The sequence below is a fragment of the Nycticebus coucang genome, chromosome 12, assembly GCF_027406575.1.
Source record: "Nycticebus coucang isolate mNycCou1 chromosome 12, mNycCou1.pri, whole genome shotgun sequence".
Classification (NCBI taxonomy): domain Eukaryota; kingdom Metazoa; phylum Chordata; class Mammalia; order Primates; family Lorisidae; genus Nycticebus; species Nycticebus coucang.
In genome coordinates this window covers 99015322-99039336 of record NC_069791.1, presented here as the reverse complement: position 1 = coordinate 99039336, position 24015 = coordinate 99015322, and the positions used below count along the sequence as shown (strand labels likewise).

Sequence of the window (24015 nt, the reverse complement as noted above, 5' to 3'; positions counted from 1 at the left end):
AATGACTCCTGAGAGCATCACAGAGGTAAGATATCAGTGTGTTTATCCAACCCTGAGCTGGAGAGATGGCAGCCTAAATGTGAAGACGTCAGTTTTCCTGTGTGTGGTGTGAAGGATGCCTCACATCTAGCTTCCTTTACTTTATCTGCACATTCATCAAGCAGGCTTTCCTCAACCCTGGCCTATTCATTTACTTATTATCTTTTTTTACCAAGGAATAATATATTTTAGTGAAATGCTCAGAGCATAAATAGACAATGTGATGAATTTTGAAAAATATACAAGCCCAGATAACAAACATTCCAACCAAGATAAAGAACTGGAAAGTTCACTAGAAAGTTTCATCACTCTAGAAAGTTCTTTAAAGTCTCTTTTTAGTCAATGTTCCTCTCCCCAACTCTGAGGCAACCACTTTTCTGATTCTATCACCAGGATTAGTTTTGTCTGCTTGTGGACTAGACATGAGTGGTGTCATACAGTAATCACTTTTAGGGTCGACATCGTTATCTATGACACTCATCCACATAGTTAAATGTCTCTGTTTTATTGTTGAGTAGTGATCCATTGAATGAATATGACAACTGTATTTATTCATTCTCATGGAGATGTGTGTTTGGGATGTTTCCAGTTTGGGACTCTTCAGGCTGTAGTTTCAGTGAACACTCCCCCTCCGGTCTTTAGTAGACACCCACCTTCCTGGGCACAATTTCTGAGGCTGCTGGAGGAAACATGAAAGTTTGATGTGATATGTGGCTAAAATGGCCCTTACCTTGTTCACCTGTGACGGAGATGAGAACAAAGGGGCAGATGCTCAAGAAGGTGAGCATTATGACAAGCTTGACACACGCATTACCCGCATTGTCAAAGGAGAAACTGACCAGGTAGATGCAGGGGATAATGGCTGAGCCATACAGCATTAACATCAAGACCACACCCAGCATGTTTCCATTGTGTGTGAAAGCTTCTTCATTGTAGTATAAAAACACCACCTGAGGAAAATAAAGGGGGAAAGTTTTAGAAAAGTCACCCAGAGTCCATCCTAGACACTGGAGAAAGAATATGATAAGCTCCGTTTTAAAAATAAGGTGCTAGCAAACCCCAGGCATCTCCCTGCATCCACTCCTCCCTGATGCAGATTTGGGCAAGCCCCAAACTCTGCTTTCAGCAGCTGCCTTGGAAAGCACAGTGCAGCATGGCAGGATGAGGGTTCAGGGATGTTCACAAATCCCACAGGCAGAACAAAGCAGGAAGTGATTGACTCTGAATAAAATAACCATGGAACTCTCAAACTACTCAATTCAGTCACAACCAAATACTTCAACCATCACTACCTTGGTGAGGTATTTCTGGACAACAAAGGTATTTCATGTTCCCAAAGCACTACCTCTTACTAGCTTGAGGCAGTAATTCTGTGGGTGCCACATAGAGATCAAGAGCAGGTCCTTTTTCTCCTAACAATGCCAGGAACTGAGTCATCATTTGTTTTTTGGGTGGCTTTTTTTTATTTTTTATTTTTGAACAAGGTATCACTCTATTGCCTAGGTTAGAGTATAGCAGTGTCAGCCTAGCTCCACAGCAACCACAAACTCCTGGGCTCAAGTGATCCTTCTGCCTCAGTCTCTCAAGTAGCTGAGACTACAAATGTGCACAACCATGCCTTGCTAGATTTCTGTTTTTTGTAGAGATGGGGTTTCACTATATTGCTCAGGCTGGTCTCAAACTCCTGGACTCAAGTGATCCTCCACTTCAGCCTCTCAAAGTACTGGGATTATAGGTGTGAGCCCCTATGTACCACCTCAGTCATCTTTTACTGAGGGTCAGTGATGAGGGAGCTTCCAAACCCTGAGTCCTCAGTCAGGAGCTGAGCTGCCAGCCTAGATATCCAAGTAGGTTCTGCTTCTGCATAAGGGTCCCCAAGGTAAGCCTGTCGTAGTCTATAGGGGAAGGACCGCAGCACCATCTAGCACTCACCACCAGCAGCAGACTGGGGACGAGGAAGGAGATGAGGTCCCACAGTAGAGCAGAGAGCCAGTAAGTAGCCACATAAACTCCACTGACCAACTGGATGTGCTTGGCAGAGAGGCATCTCTCTCTGACAATCAAGATGGAAAAAGAACTAGACAGGAAAGCTATTCCAAAAAGCAAGTTGATAACAAGGTAATGTCCTTTAGGGCCCCTGTAAAAGACAGGACATGAGAGAAAGGTAGAAGTTTATGTAGAACATACAGTAACAACAACTATCTTCCAAATAATACTATTTTTTTGAGAGAGTCTCACTATGTTGCCCTCAATAGAGTGCTGTGGCATCATAGCTCACAGCAACCTCAAGCTTAAGTGATTGTCTTGCCTCAGCCTCCCAAGTAGCTAGGACTACAGGTGCCTGCCACAATGCTGGGCTATTTGTTGTTGTTGTTGTTGTCATTGTTGTTTGGCAGGCCCGGGTTTGAACCTGTCAGCCCCAGTGCATGTGGCTGGTACACTGGCCATCCAGTGTGTGTGACTGGCATCCTATCCACTGAGCTACAGGCACCGAGCCTCAAAATAATAATTTGTAATTAAAACAAGAAACAAAGAAATAAATAGGACTCAGGGTGTCCAACCTGTGGCCCACTGGTGGTATGCTGATTTTGTGAGGACTTTTTTTAGCTTATCTGGGGTGTCGCTAATTAGCATTCATTAGTGTTTGTGCATTTACTGTGTAGCTGAAGACAACTCTTATTCTTCCAATGTGTCCCAGAAAAGAAAAGTCTGGACACCCCTGATAGGTATAGAGCAGGGAGCCCTACAAATGTACAAGCTTGAACCTGGAGAGAAGAAAAGATGCACCTACTGATATAAGATATCCTCTGAGACTTCCGAGGCTGATTGAGGTTGAGGGTTGTTGGATACGCTGATGGAAGCCCTGGCACCAGAAAGCAACTTGAAAAGGAAATTGTCCACCAAAGCCAGAGCCAGGGCAGGGGAATGGTACACCTGGTTGTTGAACAATGCTGTTACTACAGTGCGATTTCCCACATCTTCAAAGGATGCTGCCACTATGTAGAGTCTATTAAAGCCCTCAGGCTCCTCTTTGGCCTTTTTCAACAGGAACTCATCCATAGAACCTAGAAGGGAGCAAAATATGCGCTAGGCAATGAGAATTATAGACATCACACCAGGCTGAGACATGATAGACATCACACCACCATGGGTCCCTGCCCCCCCAGCCTGTTGTTCCTCTTTATATCACTAATGTCCACCATATCCAGGAGCAAGCCACCTCTTGCCACACCCTGACCTGACTTCTAGTCTATCTATAAGTCTTGTCTACTTATCTTTTAAAAATCTCTTTCCATTCCATTTATTTCTTTCCTTTTCACTGCCTTACCCAGGTCCAAGTTCCATCATTTCTGCTAGGACTATGTGTTGTAAACCAAAGCTCCTGCCTTCTGTCTGGTACCTCCAGACTCTGATGCACCAGGTCGTACTGTATCCTACCAACCAACTGTGCAGTGGCTCTCCACTGCCCTCACAACAAAGCCAAATTCCTGCATATGATTTATAGAGCTCACTTACTACTTAAACTCAGCCTAAGTTTCAGCCATGCCGAAGGGCTTATAAATGCTCTTCCTGTTGTTTAAAATGTTCTTCGGTTACCTTCCGTTTGGTTACTACTCATACTTTAGATTTTGACCCTGGGGCCAACTTTGACCCTCCAAGGCGAAGAAGACAGGTCTATGTGTTTCATAGCACTGCAATTATGGTCATTGTCACTTGTGTTCTAATTATCTATCACTTATCAGTAAGGTCTCTTGACTAGAAGCTCCAGAGTACTAGTAATGATATTGTTCATTACTGCATTCCCACCACACAGGACCAAATCAAATATATAATCCATCTAGAATTTTGGACTTGCTAGTGCTCCATCACAGTGATGACAATAAGGACAATAGTACAACTGCTGAATGCTCACTGGGCTCCACCGTACAAAGTACTTGATAGGCTCTCCCTCATGGAATTGTTCTAACTGAGAGGCAAGATTTACTACTTTCCTCATTGGCATATGAAGAAACCAAGGCACAAAGAAGCAGGGCACTATGACCCAACCATTTTGTCACATCCCATTCTGTACTTAATCTCTTTATTTATTTACTTTCTTCCTTATTTTATCTATTTATCTACTACCATCTCAACTCCTGGGCTCAAGTGATCCTCCTACTTCTGGAGGGGCTAGGACTACAGGTGCCTGTCACCACACCTGGCCTATTTTATTATTTTATTTTATTTTTTATTTTATTTTATTTTTGCAGTTTTTGACCAGGGCTGGGTTTGAATCCACCACCTCTGGCATATGGGGCCAGCGCCCTACCCCTTTGAGCCACAGGTGCCGCCCAATTTTATTTTATTTTTTTTAGACAGAATCTCCTTGTCGTCCTTTGTAGAGTGCTGTAGCATCACAGCTCACAGTAGCCTCAAACTCTTAGGCTCAAGCGATTCTCTTGTCTCCCAAGTAGCTGGGACTACAGACGCCTCCCACAATGCCCAGCTATTTTTAGAGACAGGAGTCTTGTTCTTGCTCAGGCTGGTCATTCCATCTGCCTCAGCCTTCTAGAATGCTAGGATTACAGGGGTGAGCTACTGTGCCCGGCCCTAATTTTAAATTTGTAAAGATGGAATCTTGCAATTGCCCAGGCTAGTCTTAAACTCAAGCAATCCTCCCACCTTGGCCTCCTAGGTGTGAGCAACAATGCCCAGTTTCTTCACTTTATTTTTTAAAATGTATTACTTTAACATTTTATTACATGAAATAATACATGAATATAATTTTAAAAATAAAAGAGTTAGACAAGATTTATAATAAGAAATAGCAGTGACCTGTCCTATCCCTCATAGTCCTCAGGGGCTACTCACCAGAAGCAACCCCTTTCACATCTGCTAGCTATTGTTTCTCCACATTCCAAATAACATATTTGTATCTTTTTCTCTTACAACCTCCCCCACCATAGCAGTGATTTTCAACTTGTGTGCCATGAGAGAATCTTACATGTACCACAGAAGATTTTAAAGATCATTATTTAGCAATCAGTGTAACCTAATTCTTTGTACCCTCAATGAATTCCAAACAATAAAAAAAAGACCATTAATTAAATTATTTTCAAAATAAGTTCAAAGCAGTGTCTTTTGACTTTTTTTTTTGTATAGACAGAGTCTCACATTTATCGCCCTTGGTACAGTGCCCTGGCATCACACAGCTCACAGCAGCCTCCAACTCCTGGGCTTAGGCGATTCTCTTGCCTCAGCCTCCCGAGTAGCTGGGACTACAGGCGCCTGCCATAACGCCTGGCTATTTTTTGTTGCAGGGGCCGGGTTTGAACCCTCCACCCTCAGTACATTGGGCTGGCGCCCTACTCACTGAGCCACAGGCGCCACCCATCTTTTTACTTTTTTATCAACATGTTTTTATTGTGCCACAGAAGTTTATAAGTTCAAGAGTGACATGAGGTAAAAAAGGTTGAAAAACACTTCCCCTCCCACTAGAGTTAAATCATAATTTTAGTTCAATCAATAATTAGCTTTGATATTCTTTTTATTGTTGTTGTTGAGACAGAATCCCACCCTATGCCCTGAGCAGAGTGCAATGGTGTCATAACTCACTGCAACCTCAGACTCGGGCTGTGGGCGTCCCACTGCCTTAGCCTGTGGCAACCACGGGGATTACAGATACTCGCTGGGGCGCCTGGGCTGGGTTTTTCATTTTTTCAGGTCAAGTCACGAACTTCTGAGCTCAAGCAATTTTCTCTTCTCAGCCTCCCACACGTTCCAGGAGTGAGCCACCACACCCGGCAGCTTTGACATTCTTATGACTAAGCAAAAATTATTTACATTTGAACCAAGTGGAATATTATGTTTCTTTGTGTGTGCAACTTTCCCCCTGAAGTTAATAATGTCTCCCTTTTCTCATTTGCTTAGTCTTTATAGCTATCACCAACATCCACAAACTCTCAATAGAAGTGTAAATCTCCTTTTAATACATTTAAACACATCAGATAATTTATCAACTGTATTTTTAGGATGCTTTCATCTCTACAAAGACACATAGTTGTTCTTGTTTCTAGAAACTCTACCTTACCTATCATTTGGGGTTTGAAAGATGTTTTTCTGGGACTTCTAGCTATTCAATCTGACTTCAGAGAGCACCTTGTGCCCCAGAAAGATACAGCTTTTCTACAAAGAATGGCAGGCTTTCTTCATGCCCCGTCCTCCTGTGCCTGGTACTTACCCAGGACTTCTAGAGGAATCTGTCCCTCAGCCATGAGCATACTTGCAAAGCTTTCTGAAAGTTGAGGATCCAGCCTAGAATTCTGAGAAATGGAGAATGGAACAACAGTCTGACCATATGTTTTTAGGGTAAGCTCCAATGGGACATTCCTCATGCTGCTGGTTTTGAAGTTGAAGAACATGAGGCTTAATATAACGATCACCATAGGCACCAGGATCTGTATGGATAATATCAACATCCAGTTTCGCCAAGAATATGTAACCTTTTTCAGAAACATGGCATAGAATTGTTGGCAGAAAAGACTGAACTACAATAAAAATAAATAAAAGGGAGACACAGCATTAACATAGTCATAGACAGAAGCAGCCCCTGGCTTATGCCCAATAGCACATCTTCCTACTATATCTAACTTTTCAATTATATTCACAATTTACTTCAAGTTAAAATTCTTTGAACTTAAGATCTGACTGATGTTTAATGGCAGGAAGAGGAGGCACAGACTGAAATAAGTCTGCAAGAGTAGCCTAAATAGATACCACATGTAAATTGATACAGTTTTTTAAAGCTACAAATTGACAAGAATTTTAAGTTGATGAGGACATAGGGAAAATGCCACTGTTGATTTTTTTTTTTTTTTGAGACAGAGTCTCACTATGTCACCCTGGGTAGAGTGCTGTGGCGTCACAGCTCACAGCAACCTCAAACTCTTGGGCTCAAGTGATTCTCTTGCCTCAGCCTCCCAAGTAGCTGGGACGATAGGCACCCACTATGATGCCTGGCTATTTTTTTGTTGCAGTTGTCATTGTTTAGCAGGCCTGGGCTAGGTTTGAACCCACCTGCCTCAGTGTGTGTGGCTGGCACCCTAACCACTGAGCTATGGGCACTGAGTCTGTTGATGGGGTTTTAATTTGATATAACTTTTTCAGAGAAAAAATTGTATGCGTGAATAAATGTTAATTTAATATCCACATAATTTTTAATCTAGAAATTCCATTTCTAGTATATATCCTACAGATTACTTATACATGTGTAAGTATGCAAAACCCATGCACGTAGATGTACCCTGCAGTAACGACAGTCAGTGTCAAAGTGTACTGTCACCTGTGCTGAGATCCCAAGAGCTAGAGTCAGACCTGGGGGATGGGAGACCCTTGGGGCTGACTTATGCTTGCATTCAATTTTTCCATGGTGCTGCAGGAGCTGGGACCTTGAGGTCTTCAAGCCTCAAAGGCCAGTGTTCCTTATACACAACTCTTTATCCTTGGGAGTCCTTTGTAGGAAGAGGCGTGGTGGTTAGGTTTAAGTTACTGGCCCAAAATTTCAACAAATCCCCGAAAATCTCTAAACATCCTCTGAATTTTCTACATTCAACATGATGGAGGCCATGTTCACCCCAAGTATTCATCAAAAAGCAGTGCTAGTGGCCAGGTGTGGCGGCTCACACCTGTAATCCTAGCACTCGGCAAGGTCAGAGCGGCTGGAATGCCCTGAGCTCAGAGGTTCACGACCAGCCTGAGTCTGAGTGAGACCCCGTCTCTACAAAAAAAAAAAAAAAAAGCCGGGTGTTGTGGCGGGCACCTGTAGTCCCAGCTACTTGGAAGGTGGAGGCAAGAGAAACGCTTGAGTCTAAGAGTTGGAAGTTGTTGTGAGTTATGATGCTATGGCACTCTACCGAGGGCCACAGAGTAAGACTCTGTCTTCATTAAAAAAAAAAAAAAAAAAAAAGGAAGAAGTGCTAGAGACTTGTCTAAGGTTGCACACTAAGAAATATTTCCTAAGAAGACTTGAGAGCTCTTTCCAAAAATCAAAGCTTGACCAGATGGAGCCTGGAAAATCTCTTGCTGGGAGTTGGAGAACAGCTCCTGTACAGGACAGGTGGCTGGTCTAGATGACGCCAAGACCTTTCCAACTTGAAGACTCCATAGTTGACAGCTGCCCTCTTTTTTTATTTGAGACTGAGTCTCTTTTTGTTGCCCTCGGTAGAGTGCTGTGGCATCACAGCTCACAGCAACCTTAAACTCTTGGGCTAAAGCGATTCTCTTGCCTCAGCTTCCCAAGCAGCTGGGACTACAGGCACCCACCACAATGCCTGGCAATTTCTTTATTATTGTTATAGTTGTCACTGTCATTTAGCTGGCCCGGGCCAGGCACAAACCCTCTAGTCTTGGTGTATGTGGCCGGTGTCCTAATGACTGAGTGATAGGTGCCGAGCCAGACAGCTGTCCTCTTAATCTGTGATTCAGGATTATGAAATAATGACATTAATCTCTTCATTAACCCATGAAAGTCAGTCTTATTTTATGTTAATGTCCATGTATAGCTAAATTAAGAAGAACACTTTATAAAATGTACATCTATTTCATTTTTTCAATATTAAAAGAACATCACAGGTTGTCCAGATATTTCATAAGGATATATTTTTAAAATTTGAAATTCCGGGTGTTATAATACATAATCTATTTCACAGGCAAAGATTAAATATGCTTTTTGGCTAGTGGATTTAGTGTTTTTATTGCCTTCTTCCCGATCAAAGAAATAACCAGGACCTTTACTGTGATCTTTTCTGATAACCTCCACTGAGTTAATATCTGTCCAAAGCTCCAGTTTTTGTTTTTGAACTAGAGCAGAAAGTTTGATATTGCCAAAGTCTGGTAAGGTAGATTTTTATTCCTAAAACCTGCATTTTTTTTTTTTTTTTTTAGATAGACACTCACTCTGCTGCCCAGGCTAGAGTACAGTAGCTGGGACTTCAGGCACCTACCACCAAGCCCAACTAGTTTTTCCGATTTTAGTAGAGATGGGATCTTGCTCTTGCTCAAGCTGGTCTTGAATTCCTTACCTCAAGTCATCCTCCCAGTGCAGCCTCCCAGACATGAGCCACTGCACGAGGATTATAGGCACGAGTCACTATAGGCATGAGCCACTGCACAAGGCCTTATGCACACTTCTTGACAGAATGATAGTATGATTCCAAGAATTAAACTAATATATTTGTTTTCTTGCATGCATTTGGAATATGCTACTTACCCCAGTGTTTGGTTTGATTGGCATACCAGTCCTTACTGAGAATATCCTTGAATGAAGATGTTTAATTCTGTCAACAGGAATTCTGGTAAGCAGGGACTGGGGACGGAGGGAGGGACGCTTGATGTTTGGGATAGTTGTGCTGGCATCCGCCAATATACAAACCCTAAATCAAACCGAAACCAAAAACAAATACAAATTCTCAAAATCACAACACATTTTATTTAGTTTAGATTTAAAGAGTGGAAGCAATATAAATATTTGAGAATGATAGAAAGTTAGCATAGAATAATGACAGAAAAGGGAGCCACATCTAGATTATATATTGGATAGCAAGTATATACTGGCTAACACGGTCTTAAGTAAGTACTGAGTACACTGTTAACTAATGAATGCTTTTATATATAATACCAGAATGAACAGATTTTGTTACTTCTCTTCAAAGATGCTGCAAGCCAATTAAACAAAAATGACCTATCATTTAATGTGTATTTTATAAAAAAAAACTGAAAGTTATAAAATATAGCATGTGGAGACACAAAGCCAGTGGTTGGCAAACTATGTTCAATGGGCTATATTCAGCCCAAGGCCTATTTTTCTATGGTGCTGAAGTCAGAAGGAATTTTGTTTTTAAATGGTTACATGTTAGATGCTTATATAAATGATATCTTTGATTGTGCCACTGAGCCTATGCAGGGTAAAATACTAGTTGGCCTTTTAAAATTAAGTTTGTCGACCCCTGCTCTAGGCAAAAAGATATGTCCAATGTTTGCAGCAAAGTGTTATGGTTCCAAGAAATGATTTCTATTCATAATCTTTGGTTTATTATTCTATTCCTGGAAATATTTTGCAGCAAAATAACCCACTTTTCCCTTCAGTACAGTTCCATAAAAGATAGTGTTGTTTTGCTACTGAAGACCATCTCTTAAAAAAAAAAAAGATGGTGCATTTGTTATCTATTGCTATGACACAGATTATCCCCAAAGTTGCCATTCACATAGTTTCTGTAGGTCAGGAATTTGGGAGTGGCTAAGTTAAGTGGTTCTGTCTTAAGATTTCTCAGCTCAGGAGGCTGCAGTCAAGCTATTGCTCAGGGCTGCAGACACGTGAACGCTCACCTGGGACTGCAGCAACCACTTCCAAGAGCAGGAAGGTCAGACAGTTTCCCATATATCCACCCCCTCCCTGCAGCTATCTCCCCCATTATTAACATGTTGCATTTGTATGACACAGTAGTTACAGCTGATGTATTCCAGCAGGTTCTTTTTAAAAAATATAAATTGACAAGTATATATTAAAATTTACATGGCAATGCAAGGAATAGGTTCAATTAATGGTGCTGGGAAAATTGGATAGTCACATGAAGAAGAATGAAAGTAGACCCCTATCTCTTACCATATACAAAAAGCAACTAAAAATAGTTTAAGGACTTAAGTCTAGGACCCCAAACTATAGGGAACTATATTTTCCTCTAGTAGGAAATCCTTCAGGATATTGGTCTGGAGCCTAGACTCTTGGCAAAGATTTTATCACCAACACACACACATACATACATACACACACAGTGGAATACTATTCAGCCATAAAAAGAATAAAATCCTATCATTTGCACAAAATGGCTAGAACTGGAGGTCATTAGGTTATGTGAAATAAGCCAAGTGCAAAGGACAAGTATTACGTGTTCACACTCACAGTGGACCTAAAAAAGTTGATCTTGTGGAGGTGGAAAGTAGAATGATAGCTACCAGAAGGCTGGGATTGGTGGGGGGTGGAGACGAAGGGAGATTGGTTAATGCTGTAAGGCCCGTGGCCTTTTAGGAGCCAGGCCATACAGCAGGAGGTGAACAGCAGGTGGTGAATAGCAGATGGGTGGGCAGGTGAGTGAGCATAGCTTCATCTGTATTTACAGCTGGTCCCTATTGCTCCCATCACCACCTGAGCTCTCCCTCTCATCTCAGGAAACATTAGATTCTCATAGGTGTGTATACCTTACTGTAAACTGTGCATACAAGGGATCTAGTTTGCATGCTCCTTATGAGAATCGAATGTCCCTCAGACCCCCCACCTTGTCTAAAACCAGTCCCTGGTGCCAAAAGGTTAGGGACTGCTGGGTTAAGGGGTATGAACATAAAATTAGAAGAAATAAGTTCTATTGTCCCATAGCACAGTAGGAAGACTATAATTAATAATTTTGGCTGGAAATGATGGCTCATGCCTGTTATCCCAGATATTCCAGAGGCTGATAAGGGAGAACCACTCGAGTCCAAGAGTTCAAGGCTGCAGTGAGCTATAATTATACCACTGCACCCCAGTCTGGGCAACAGAGTAAGATCTTGTTTCTTAAAAAACAAACAAAACACCCCCAGTAATTTATTGAGTATTTCAAAATAGCTAGAAGATTTGACATGTTGAAAAGTTCCTAAAACAAAGAAAGTACCAATGTTTGGGGTGATGGATATCCTAAATGCCCTGATTTGAACATTATACATTATATGTAGGTACCAAATATTACATGTACCCCATAAATATGTACAATTATTATGTATCAATAAAAACATTTAAAAGCCAAATAGACTAGAGAAGACTGGTAGTATGATAGACATAAATTTGAATAAACAGTACTTATAAACAGACTACTTGTTTTAGTTAAAAGACAAATACTGCCAGACTGGATAAAATAATACCTGTTCTCACAGCCACTCTCTGGCCTAGTGTAGCCCTCAGGGTAGCTGGCATTCAGTGCTCCATCAATGGCTCGCAGGAATAGAGCTTGCATCCTGCTTTGGGATGCTCAATTAGCCAACTCCAGGGCTCCTACATTGAGAATTTTTCTTCTTCTTTATTTTTTTTTTTGAGACAGAGTCTCAAGCTGTCACCCTGGGTAGAGTGCTGTGGCATCATAGCTCATAGCAACTTCTACCTCTTGGGCTCAGGCAATCTTCTTGCCTCAGTTTTTTTATTTTTAGTAGAGACAGGGTCTTGCTTTTGCTCAGGGTGGTCTTGAACTTGTGAGCTCAAGCTATTCACCCACTTCAGCCTCCCAGAGTTCTAGGATTATTGGTGTGAGCCACCATGTCCAACCTTTTTTTTTTTTTTTTGAGACAGGGTCTGGTTCTGTCACCCAGGGTAGGGTGCAGTGGTGTCATCATAACTCACTGTAATCTCACACTCCTGGACTTAAGCAGTCCTCCTGCCTTAGCCTCTCAAGTGACTGGGACTATAGGTGAGTACCACCATGCCCAACTAATTTTTCTATTTTTTGTAGAGATGGGGTCTCATTTGCTCTTGTTCAAGTTGGTATCAAACTCCTGACCTCAAGCAATCCTCCTGCCTTGGCCTCCCAAAGTGCTAGAATTACAGGAGCGCGCCACAGAGCCCAGCTGGGAATTCTTTTAAAATAAAAAAGTAACTCCTGCCTGTGGCTCAGTGAGTAGGGAGCTGGCTCCATATGCCGAGGGTGGTGGGTTCAAGCCCAGCCCCAGCCAAACTGCAACAAAAAAATAGCCGGGTGTTGTGGCTGGCGCCTGTAGTCCCAGCTGCTTGGGAGGCTGAGGCAAGAGAATCGCGTAAGCCCAAGAGTTAGAGGTTGCTGTGAGCCGTGTGGCGTCATGGCACTCTACCTGAGGGTGGTACAGTGAGACTCTGTCTCTACCAAAAAAAAAAAAAAGTAACTCCTCTTTGTTCAGACCAGCTGACTTTGTACAAAACAAATGAGTAGGGAAACACATCCCAACTGATACAATGTCTTTTTTCTCTTTCATTTCTAATTATATCTGCTAAAATTGTATTTGTTGAGTGATATTACATTCAACATTATGTCTACTTTCCAATATCCCCATTATTTGAAATGCTAATCAGAGGCTCAAAGACCATTCAGCAAGGCTGTTCCAGAAAAGATTCAAGTATGAGGAATGTTCAGATACATGATCTTTAAGATCCCTTCCAACACTACCAGATTCTTGGAGTCCACAATTTTACACTTGTTTACCGAATGAAGACATCCTCCATGGTGGTGACAGAAACCCCAAAGCTGGCTATGCCCAGCTCTGTCTGCCTCAGTTCCAAGTCCATAAATAGAGATTCAAACCTGAAAAGAAAGAATGGTTTTATTTCTAAAATATGGAAAGTGAATCCTTCATTACTGCCCTTGATTCTCTACTGGGAAAAAAGCATGGTCTTTGGAGTCAGGGAGATATCCGTTCAAATACTAACTTCATTATTCTCTACCTTCATAGCTATGGGAACTTGAACAATGAGGGTAATAGCATTTACTTTGGAAAGTTCCTAAAGGTAAGAACAAATCCAAACCACATCTAGCACGTCATAGATGCAAAATAATTATTAATTCATTCTTTTCCTTTTTAGTAGAAAGAAATAATTACTGTTTTTGGAGAGCTTACTAAATTTCAAGAGCCATGTATTAAATTTGTCAGTCTTTTCAACAACTCTTTAAAGATAGTGCTGAGAAATTAAGAAACTTCCCTGAAGTCAAACAATGAAAGTAGTAGAGCTAGGATTCAAACTCAGGCCTTCTGTCTGGAGAGACAGTGATTTTAACCACAATGCTAAGTGACGAAAGGTGCTAAATATTACTAGCCTGCCAACCTTGAACTCTTCTTCATAAATGCCTTCCATTTCTTCAAACTGAATAAACCATGGCTTTTTGTGTGATATTAAGAAATCCATCACAATCTTCTACAATGGAGCCTTCTCACAACCCAGTGTCCAGCCCAACAAAGTGCTTTTAGGAAACCACGTTCACAAATCAGATGCCCGTAAGTGTTCTGTGCATGCCCCTGCAGGCAGACAGGGGCTAGAAATCAACTGGGGCTGGGTTTGAGTCCAGACTCTGCCATTTACTAGCTATGTGACTTTGGGCTAGTTATTTCATTTCTCTAAATCTTTCCTTACCAGTAAAATAGATATGGCCTAATTCACAGAGTTGTCAGGATTGAGAAAAATGTAAAAGCACTTAGCAAAGTAGCCAGCCTGTGTTAGATGTTCAACAAATACTATTTAACAAATATCATCAATATTCAAATCTCTCTCTTTTTTTTTTTTTTGAGACAGAGCCTCAAGCTTTTACCCTGGGTAGAGTGCTGTGGCATCACAGCTCACAGCAACCTCCAACTCCTGGGCTCAAGTGAGTCTCCTGCCTCTGCCTCCCAAGTAGCTGGGACTATAGGCACCTGCCACAACACCCAGCTATTTTTTTTTTGGTTGCAGCTGTCATTATTGTTTGGTGGGCCCAGGCTGTATTCGAACCCGCCAGCTCAGGTGTATGTGGCTGGCGCCTTAGCTGCTTGAGCCATAGGCGCCGAGCCAATATTCAAATCTTCGCTATGCTCAGTATCTTGCTCTTTATTCAGTTTCTAATTATCAAAATTATACTCATGCCATTGCTACTATATTGCCAATAAGGTCAAAATGTCCCTTTAAAAAAACTAAGGCAAAATTTACATACAGTAATTGCCTTGCTCTTAAGTGTACAGTTTGATGAGTTTTAACAAATGTATAAGCTCACCCCAATCAAGATACAGAACATTCCATCGTGATAGGAAATGCCCTCATGCCTTCAGACAACACTGTCCTGATTTCTATCACCATAGGTTACTTTTGCCTTTCTTATTGTTCATGTAATCATGTGGTCTTTTTGCAGGTAGCTTCATTCATGCAACATGTTTTCAGGTTCAGACATGTTGGTGTATACATTAGTTCATTATTGTTAATTGTGGAGCATATTCAGTAGAAGAAACATACCTATTGTCCTGTTGACTGACATTTGAATTGTTTCCATGTAAGGATGCTTATGAATAAAGCTGCTATAAAGATTCTTCTACACGTCCTATGTTCAGACATATGCTTTCATTTGTCTTGCATAATATGGTAGATTAAAAAGTAACTACAAATTCTTTGCCAATTCTTCCTCTGAGAGGTGGTCTTTAATCCCCCCAACCCTTTTTTGAGATAGTCTCACTTTGTTGCCTTCAGTAGAGTGCCGTAACATCACAGCTCACAGCAACCTCAAACTCTTGGGCTTAAGTGATTCTCTTGCCTCAGCCTCCCAAGTAGCTGGGACTATCCACGCCTGCCAAAATGCCTGGCTACTTTTAGAGACGGGGTCTCACTCCAGCTCAGGCTGGTCTTGAACTCCTGAACTCCGGTGATTCCTCCCACCTCGGTCTCCCAGAGTGCTAAGATTACAGGCAGGAGCCACCACGCCAGGCCTAATTCCCCTTCTTTTTATCTGACTTGGCTTTAGTGACTAATGGCAAGGAGGATGCATTGGAAGTGATAGAAGTCAGGCAGAAGGCAGCTTCAGGTCCCTAAATTTCTCTGGGAACCCTAAGTCATCAGGTAAGATGCCTCACTACCCTGAAACTACTATGTTGAAGAGGACAAGTATAATATTCTAGTCAACAGTCCCAGGAGGGCCCAGCTTCCCAGCAATCCCTGCCAAGGAATAAGACATGAATGAAGCCATTTTGGAACCATCAGATAAATCCATTTGCCAACTCATCTTATTTTTTTGAGACAGAGTCTTATGCAAGTGGCCCTCAGTAGAGTGCTATGCCATTGTAGCTCACAGCAACCTCAAACTCAGGCTCAAGTGATCCTCTTGCCTCAGCCTCCTGGGACTACAATAGCCACAACACCCGGCTATTTTCTAGATTCTTTTTGGGACAGGGTCTCCTCCTATCTCCCAGGCTGGAATATAGTAGCACCATCAGAGCTCACTGCAGCCTTAAACTCAAGTGATTTTCCTGCCTCAGCCTCCTGAGTAGCTAGGACTACGTGCACTATGGTACCTGGCTATATTTTCAATTTTTATAGACAGGGTCTTGTTGTTGCCCAGGCTGGTCTTGAACTCCTGGCCTCAAGTGATCCTCCTGCCTTGGACTCCCAAAGGGCTAGGATTACAGTTGTGAGTCACTGTCCCTGGCCTACATATCATAGTGTAATCAATTTCTAATTTAATTCCACTGTAGTCAGAGATAATACAGCCCAAGGCTAAGAAGGACTGATATTTTTACTCCTTTTCTCTTGGAATACTCATTCTTGGGTTTCTTCCTCTTGAAACTCATGTCATAAGAAGCCCAAACCACAAAGAGGGACTGGTGAGAAGAACCAAGGTACTTTGCTTTCAACAACACTCAGTTTGTAGATAACAGCCAGCAACAACTTTTCAGACATGAGAATGAGCCTTCCTGAATGTTCCAACCCACTCTAGCCCCTACATGACTGCAGCCCAAACTGATAGCATCTGGAACAGAACTGTCCAGATGAGTTCAATCAAATGAGAATGCTGAGAAGTGATAAAATGGCTGCTTTTAAAGCAAGTAAATTTTGGAGTAATTTGTTATGTAGCAGTAGGGGAAAACACTTGGTAATGTTCCTTGTCTTTTTTGGGGAGGGTCAGCTTAGAGTGCAACAGTAAAATCATAGCTCACTGTAACCTCAAACTCCTGAGTTCAAGAGCCCTCCTGCCCTAGCCTCCCAAGTAGCTAGGATGACAGAAGCACACCACCATGCCTGGTTAATTTTTCATTTTTTTTCTAGAGACAGGGTCTTGCTACGTTGCCCAGGCTGGTCTTGAACTCCTGGCCTCAAGTGATCCTCCCACCATGGCCCCTCAAAATGCTAGGATTATAGGCTCTCTTAACAATTTTTAAGTGTGAATTCCTTTCTGTATATACAGATTTCCGTCTTGTATCATTTTTCTACAGATTGAGGAACTTTTTTCAGCATTAAAAAAAATTTTTTTTAGGGTTTTTGTTTGTTTGTTTTTTGAGATAGGGTCTTGCTCTGTTGCCTGCATTAGAGTGCAGTGGTATCAGCAAATTCACAGCAACCTCAATTCTTGAGTTCAAGTAATCCTCTTGCCTCAGCCTCCTGAGTAGCTGGGGCTATAGTACACACCACACTGCCCGACTAATTTTTCTATTTTTTGTAGAGGAAGGATCTCATTCTTATTTAGGCTGGTCTTAAACTCCTGCCCTCAAGAAATCCTCCTGCCTTGGCCTCCTAAAGTGCTTGGATTATAGGCATGAGCCACATGCCCAGCCTAGCATTTTTATAGTGCAGGTCTGCAGGTAAGAAATTCTCTTAGGGTGTCGCCTGTGGCTCAGTGAGTAGGGGCCGAGTGTGGTGGGATTGAACCCACCCTGGCCAAACTGCAAAAAAAAAAAAAAAATAGCTGGGCATTGTGGCGGGCATCTATAGTCCCAGCTACTTGGGAGGCTGAAGCAAGAGAATCGCTTAAGCCCAGGAGCTGGAGGTTGCTGTGAGCTGTGATGTCACAGCACTCTACCAAAGGCAATAAAGTAAGACTCTGTCTCTAAAAAAAAAAAAAAAAAAGAAAGAAAAAGAAAAGAAATTCTCTTAGCTTCTGTTTATCTCAAAAAATGTGTTCATTTCACCCTCACTGTGGAAGAATATTTTTGCCTGAAATTAAATTCTGATTTTGCACCTTTCTTCTGTTGGGACTTAAAAATATCTTTTCGGGGAGGTGCCTGTGGCTCAAAGGAGTAGGGTGCCAGCCCCATATGCCAGAGGTGGTGGGTTCAAACCCAGCCCCAGCCAAAACTGCAAAAAAACCAAAAGTCTTTTCTTCCATGCACGGTGGCTCATGCCTGTAATCCTAGCACTCTGGGAGGCCAAGATGGGTGGATTGCTTGAGCTCAGGAGTTCATGCCCAGCCTGAGCAAGAGTGAGATGTGAGCTGTGATCTCTACTAAAAATAGAAAAACTAGCCAGTGTCATGGTGGGCACCTATAGTCCCAGCTACTCAGGAGGCTGAAGCAAGAGGATCGCTTGAGCCCAAGAGTTTGAGGTTGCTGTAAGCTGTGATGATGCCATGGCACTCTACCCAGAGCACAGAATGAGATTCTGTCTCAAAAAAATCATCTGGAGAAAGAAAATAATTTTTTTTTTTTTTTTTTTTGTAGAGACAGAGTTTCACTTTATCGCCCTCGGCAGAGTGCCATGGCATCACACAGCTCACAGCAACCTCCAACTCCTGGGCCTAGGCGATTCTCCTGCCTCAGCCTCCCGAGCAGCTGGGACTACAGGCGCCCGCCACAACGCCCGGCTATTTTTTTGTTGCAGTTTGGCCGGGGCTGGGCTTGAACCTGCCACCCTCGGTATATGGGGCCAGCGCCCTGCTCACTGAGCCACAGGCGCCGCCCAGAAAATAAAATTTTTAAAGTAAAAAAAAACAAAAACAGGGTGGTGCCTGTGGCTCAGTGGCTAAGGTGCCGGCCCCATATACCGAGGGTGGTGGGTTCAAATCCAGACCCAGCCAAACTGCAACCAAAAAATAGCCGGGTGTTGTGGCGGGCACCTGTAGTCCCAGCTACTCAGGAGGCTGAGGCAAGAGAATTGCCTAAGCCCACGAGCTGGAGGTTGCTGTGAGCTGTGATGCCATGGCACTCTACGAAGGGTTAATAAGTAAGACTCTGTCTCAAAAAAAAAAAAATTCCATTGTCATCTGGACTCCATTGTTTCAGATCAGAATCCAGCTGTCATTTGTATTGTTCCTACATAAGTAATATTTTACTTTTGGCTGCTTCTAAAAATATTTTATCTTTTCTTTGAATTTCAGTAATTTAACTATGATGTGCCCTAGGGTAGTTTTTCTTTGTGTTTGGGGTTTGCCGAGTGTTTTAGATCTATGAGTTAATGTTTTCATCAAATTTGGGAGACTTTTAGCCATTCTTTCTTTTTTTTTTTGGGTAGAGACAGAGTCTCACTGTACCACCCTCGGTAGAGTGCCATGGCATCACACGGCTCACAGCAACCTCTATCTCTTGGGCTTATGCGATTCTCTTGCCTCAGCCTCCCGAGTAGCTGGGACTACAGGTGCCCGCCACAACGCCCGGCTATTTTTTTTGTTGTTGTTGCAGTTTGGCCATGGCTGGGTTTGAACCCGCCACCCTCGGCATATGGGGCCGGCGCCCTACTCACTGAGCCACAGGCGCCACCCTATTTCTTTATATATTTTTCAGCTCCATTCTTTATCCCCTTCTTTTTGAACTCTGGTTACATATTAGATCACTTGTGTTGTCTGTCCCATTGTCACTGAGGCTCTCTTTATTTTATTTCAAATAACTTTTCTCTTTTTCTTCATATTCACTAATTTCTACTGATCTGGCAAGTTCACTGACCCTTTCTTTTGCTATCTCCAACCTGCTATTAAGTCCATCCAGTGAATTTTTCATTTCAGACTTTTTACTCTTCCAATTCTAGAATTTCCATCAGGTTCTTTTCCAACTATTCTGCTGAGATTCCTCCTTCTATTCACTCATCAAGTCCCTCTCTATTATTAAATATCAAATGCTATAGTTTGGATATGGTTTGTTTGTCCTCATCAAATCTCATGTTGAAATTTGATTTCCAATGTTGGAAGTGGAGCCTAATAGGAGATCTTTAGGTCATGGGGGGTTGGATCTCTCATGAATAGATTAATGCTTTCCCTGATGGTGTAGTGAGCAAGTTTTTGCTGTATTAGTTTCCATGAGATTGATAGTTAAGGAGAGGCTGGCACTTCTCTCCCCTTTCTCTCTCTCTCTCTTCCTCTCTCACCATGTGCTCTCTGCACATGCTGGCTCCTTCACTTTCTGCCATGAGTAGAAGGAGCCTGAAGCTCTCACTGGAATCCAAGCAGATGCTGGTGCCATGCTTCTTATACAGTCTGCAGAAGATAAGAAGGTGATGAATTAACCAGCTACAGGTATTCTTCTATAGCAACACAAAACAGACTAAGATACTGAGAATATCTAATTCTTACTTTATAGTCCTTTTCCTAATTTCAGCATATGGGTCATTTTTCTTTTCTTTTCTTTTTTTTTTTTTTTTTGAGACAGTCTCACTGTGTTGCCCTCAGTAGAGTGCTGTGGCGTCACAGCTCACAGCAACTGCAAACGCTTGGGCTTAAGCAATTCTCTTGCCTCAGCCTCCCAAGTAGCTGGGACTACAGACATCCACCACAACATTGTTGTGGCTATATATTTTGTTGTTGTTGTTGCAGTTGTCGTTGTTGTTTAGCAGGCCCAGGCCGGGTTCAAACCTACCAGCCTCAGTGCATGTGGCAGGTGCCATAACAACTGTGTACAGGCACCGAGCCCTACGTATGCGTCATTTTGAGGTTTGTTTTTATGTATAATTTTTTCTTTACCATAACTTCACAATTTTCTGCCTTTGGAACATCTAGTAATTTTTTATTATATGCTTAACATTGTAGATGACATATTGTAGGAAAGTCTGAACTGTATTGCCCTCTTTTAAAAGGTTGACATGTCCAAGAAAGCAGATGTATTGCTGGTAGATCTTTTCAATCCTAGTAGGCTTGTTTTAAACTTAATTAGAATAGTTCTATTTTGGTTTTATCCCTAGTCCCATGATATGGCCCTTACTTTAGGGGTCTTTATTCCTAAGGAATTACCTTTCCAGAATCTCAATTGAATATTCAAAGTATTCAGTGAGATCTCTTCACGTTGGCTGGGCTGAACTCCCCATGTTTTGCTATACTGGATAACTCTATTATCCTCTTTCAGCATTCAAGTCCACAGCAGCTGCTGTCTGCTGTATATCATGAACTCTTGGCCTGCACTTGTACAGCCCAGCTCTCAGACACAGATTCATGTGAATATTCCCAAGTCAAGAGACTTCTGGGGCCCTCCTCTACCAGTATTCTCCTCTCCTGTCCTAGTCTCACAAAGTCCAGACACTTTAGAAGCTCTGTCTCTATCTTATCAGTTCAGTGAGTCCACTGCTATAGTCCAATTTACTTTTACTTCCTGGGCCTTTTCTACAAAGTATCCGAATCCAAAGATATGGAACAAATACAGGTCTCTTGGTGTTTCTCTTCTCTGAAGAATCATGGTGCTGGACTTCCTATTGCTTAATATCTATAACAGCTTCATATATTTTTTCACAGTTCCGGTGGGCAGGTATGTTCTTTATCAATTCTTTCATCATGGCTGGAAGCAGAAGTGGACTCTTATCTTTGTTTTTAAATTTATGATGATATTTTGTCTGTGTGCTGAGAACTCTGCCTCCTGGTTAAAACCTCATGTGTGATTTTTCAGGCCAAACCAACCATGGTAATTTCAAGGCTGTACCTAAAGGCCTCAGAGGAAAGCTGCCCTCCCTGTGCCAGCCTTGGGACATAGCCAATGTGCAGTGGTTTCCAAAAGGAGCTGCAGTCAAGGACTCAGGCCTCAACTGCCCTGGTCACATTCCTATTTGCATTCTTAGTATATTATTATATTATAGCAAGCATATTTTTCTCATTTATGTCTATGAATACGTGGATATTCCTTTTTGACATACTATGGTAAATTATATTAATTAATCCTAACAATATGAGATAATCCTTTCAATATGGTGTAGCATTCTTTCAATGAGTGGCTACAGTATATTAAGCTGGATTAGTAAAAAGAATAGGGAGTATTTTGTTTACTGTTCTGTATTGTCTGGAAGAATTTGAATAAAATCCAAATTATCTTTTTCTTAAATATTTAATAAAAATGACCAAGGGTGACAGGTGAGACTCTGTCTCAAAAAAAAAAAAAAAAAAAAAACCCAAACCAGATTTATAAAAACCTTAAGGTATTTCTTGAGTCAATTTTACTTTTTTTTTTACTTATTTGTTTTTTATTTTATTTATTTAGTTTTTGGAGACAGAGTCTTACTATGTTACCCTCAGTAGAGTGCTATGGCGTCACAGCTCACAGCAACCTCAAACTCTTGGGCTTAAGCGATTCTCTTGCCTCAGCCTCCCAAGTAGCTATGACTACAGGTGCCCACTACAACGCCTAGCTATTTTCTTGTTGCAGTTGTTATTGTTGTTTAGCTGGCTCGGGCTGGGTTAGAACCTGCCAGCCTTGGTGTATGTGGCTGGTGCCGTAACCACTGTGCTACGGGTGCAGAGCCACTTATTTATTTTTTTGAGACAGAGTCTCACTCTACCACCCTCAGTAGAGTGTTGTGGTGTCATAGCCTTGTGCTCTTGGGCTCAAGTGATCATCTTGCCTCAGTCTTCTGAGTAGCTGGGACTACAGGCACTAGCCACAATAGCAGTCGATTCTTTTTTTTTGAGACAATCTTACTATGTTGCCCTTGGTAGAGTGCTGTGGTGCCACAGTTCACAGCAACCTCAGACTCTTGGACTTAAGGATTTTCTTGCCTCAGCCTTCCAAGTAGCTGGGACTATAGGCGCCTGCCACAACACCCGGCTATTTTTTTGTCGTTGTTGCAGTTGTCATTGTTGTTTAGTAGGTCTGGGCCAGATTCGAACCCGCCAGCCCCAGTGTATGTGGCTGGCACCCTAACCACTGAGCTATGGGTGCCGTGCCTAGCAGGCTATTTTTAGAGATGGAGTCTCACTCTTGCTCAGGCTGGTCTCAAACTCCTGAGCTCAAGCAATCCACCTGGCTTGGCCTCCCATGGTGCTGGGATTACAGGCATGAGCCACTGTACCCAGCCTGTAACATGTTAGTTTAAAATTGTACCAAACAATTGCCTGCCTTCTAATTCTTTTGTATCTGTGGGTTGTTTTTCCCCATCTCTCAGTTACAATTTTATGTATGTGTGCTATTCTCCATTCACCTTTTTGAGATTCTTTTTCTCCAGTCTTCTGTGTAGGATTCCTCTCTTTATGGAACCTCAGATTTCACAGGCCATAAATTCTATTTACTTCTTTTTCTACATTCTCTTCCTGCATGAGCATATTCCTTCCTGTGACTTTAAACACCTCCATAAACTGATGACTCCCATGCATTTCCCAGCTAACACCTTCCTCCAGCTCCAGATTCATGTACAACCAACTGCCTTCCTGATGTCTCTCCTGGGGTGGCTCACGGGCCTTTCAGATGTAAAACTTCCTAACTGACCTTTTCTTTTTCTTTTTTTTTTTTTTTTTGTTGCAGTTTGGCCTGGGCTGGGTTTGAACCCACCACCCTCGGTATATGGGGCCGTTGCCCTACTCACTGAGCCACAGGCGCCGCCCCCTAACTGACTTTTCATAACCACCTCTCCCCAAACTGTTTGTCTCCCAGTCCTTTCAACTGCCACTTGGGAGGGGCCAGAAAGGAAAGAGTAAAACCACCAAGGAGTAAAGCTTGCCAAAGGAAGCCAAGAGAGAAGAGTGATACAAGAAGAGAGGGATGGCTTACTACATAATTTATGTTGCAGGGTCGAGTATGGTAAGTTTAAAAAATATTGCTATGTCTTAGTTCTTTTGAAGAGGGTTCACAGGTGTTCACTTTTTTTTTCAGACAGTCTCACTCTGTCACCTTTGGTAGAGTGCCATGGCGTCATAGCTCACAGCAACCTCAAACTCTTGGGCTTAAGTGATTTTCTTGCCTCAGAATCCTAAGTAGCTGGGACTACAGGCGCCTGCCACAATGCCTGGCTATTTTTAGAGATGAGGTCTTCCTCTTGTTCAGGCTGGTCTCGAACCTGTGAGCTTAGGCAATCCATCCACCTTGGCCTCCTAGAGTGCTAGGATTACAGGTGTGAGCCACTGCACCCGCCTTAGTGTTCACTTTTTAATCTACATATATGTATATAACATATATTTATTTGTAGGTATAAAATATTACCCAATACTGTTTTGTTTTGTTTTGCCATTTTTGGCCGTGGCTGGGTTTGAACCCGCCACCTCCAGCACATGGGACCAGTGCTCCACTCCTTTGAGTCATAGGCACCGCCCCCCTTTTTTTTTTTGA

At 42.3% G+C, this 24015-nt stretch overlaps 1 protein-coding gene across 1 annotated transcript in view; it reads right to left on the bottom strand.

Moving 5' to 3' along the window:
* Positions 1-24015, bottom strand: part of LOC128562047 (ATP-binding cassette sub-family A member 17-like) — a 150105-nt gene that overhangs the window by 30875 nt on the left and 95215 nt on the right. The window contains exons 19-24 of the mRNA XM_053556652.1: positions 13272-13370; positions 9287-9449; positions 6260-6566; positions 2831-3104; positions 1972-2176; positions 770-989 (exon numbers count right to left, since the gene is read on the bottom strand). Of these exons, the coding sequence (XP_053412627.1) occupies positions 770-989; positions 1972-2176; positions 2831-3104; positions 6260-6566; positions 9287-9449; positions 13272-13370 (1268 nt within the window). The remainder of the gene's footprint in view (positions 1-769; positions 990-1971; positions 2177-2830; positions 3105-6259; positions 6567-9286; positions 9450-13271; positions 13371-24015) is intronic.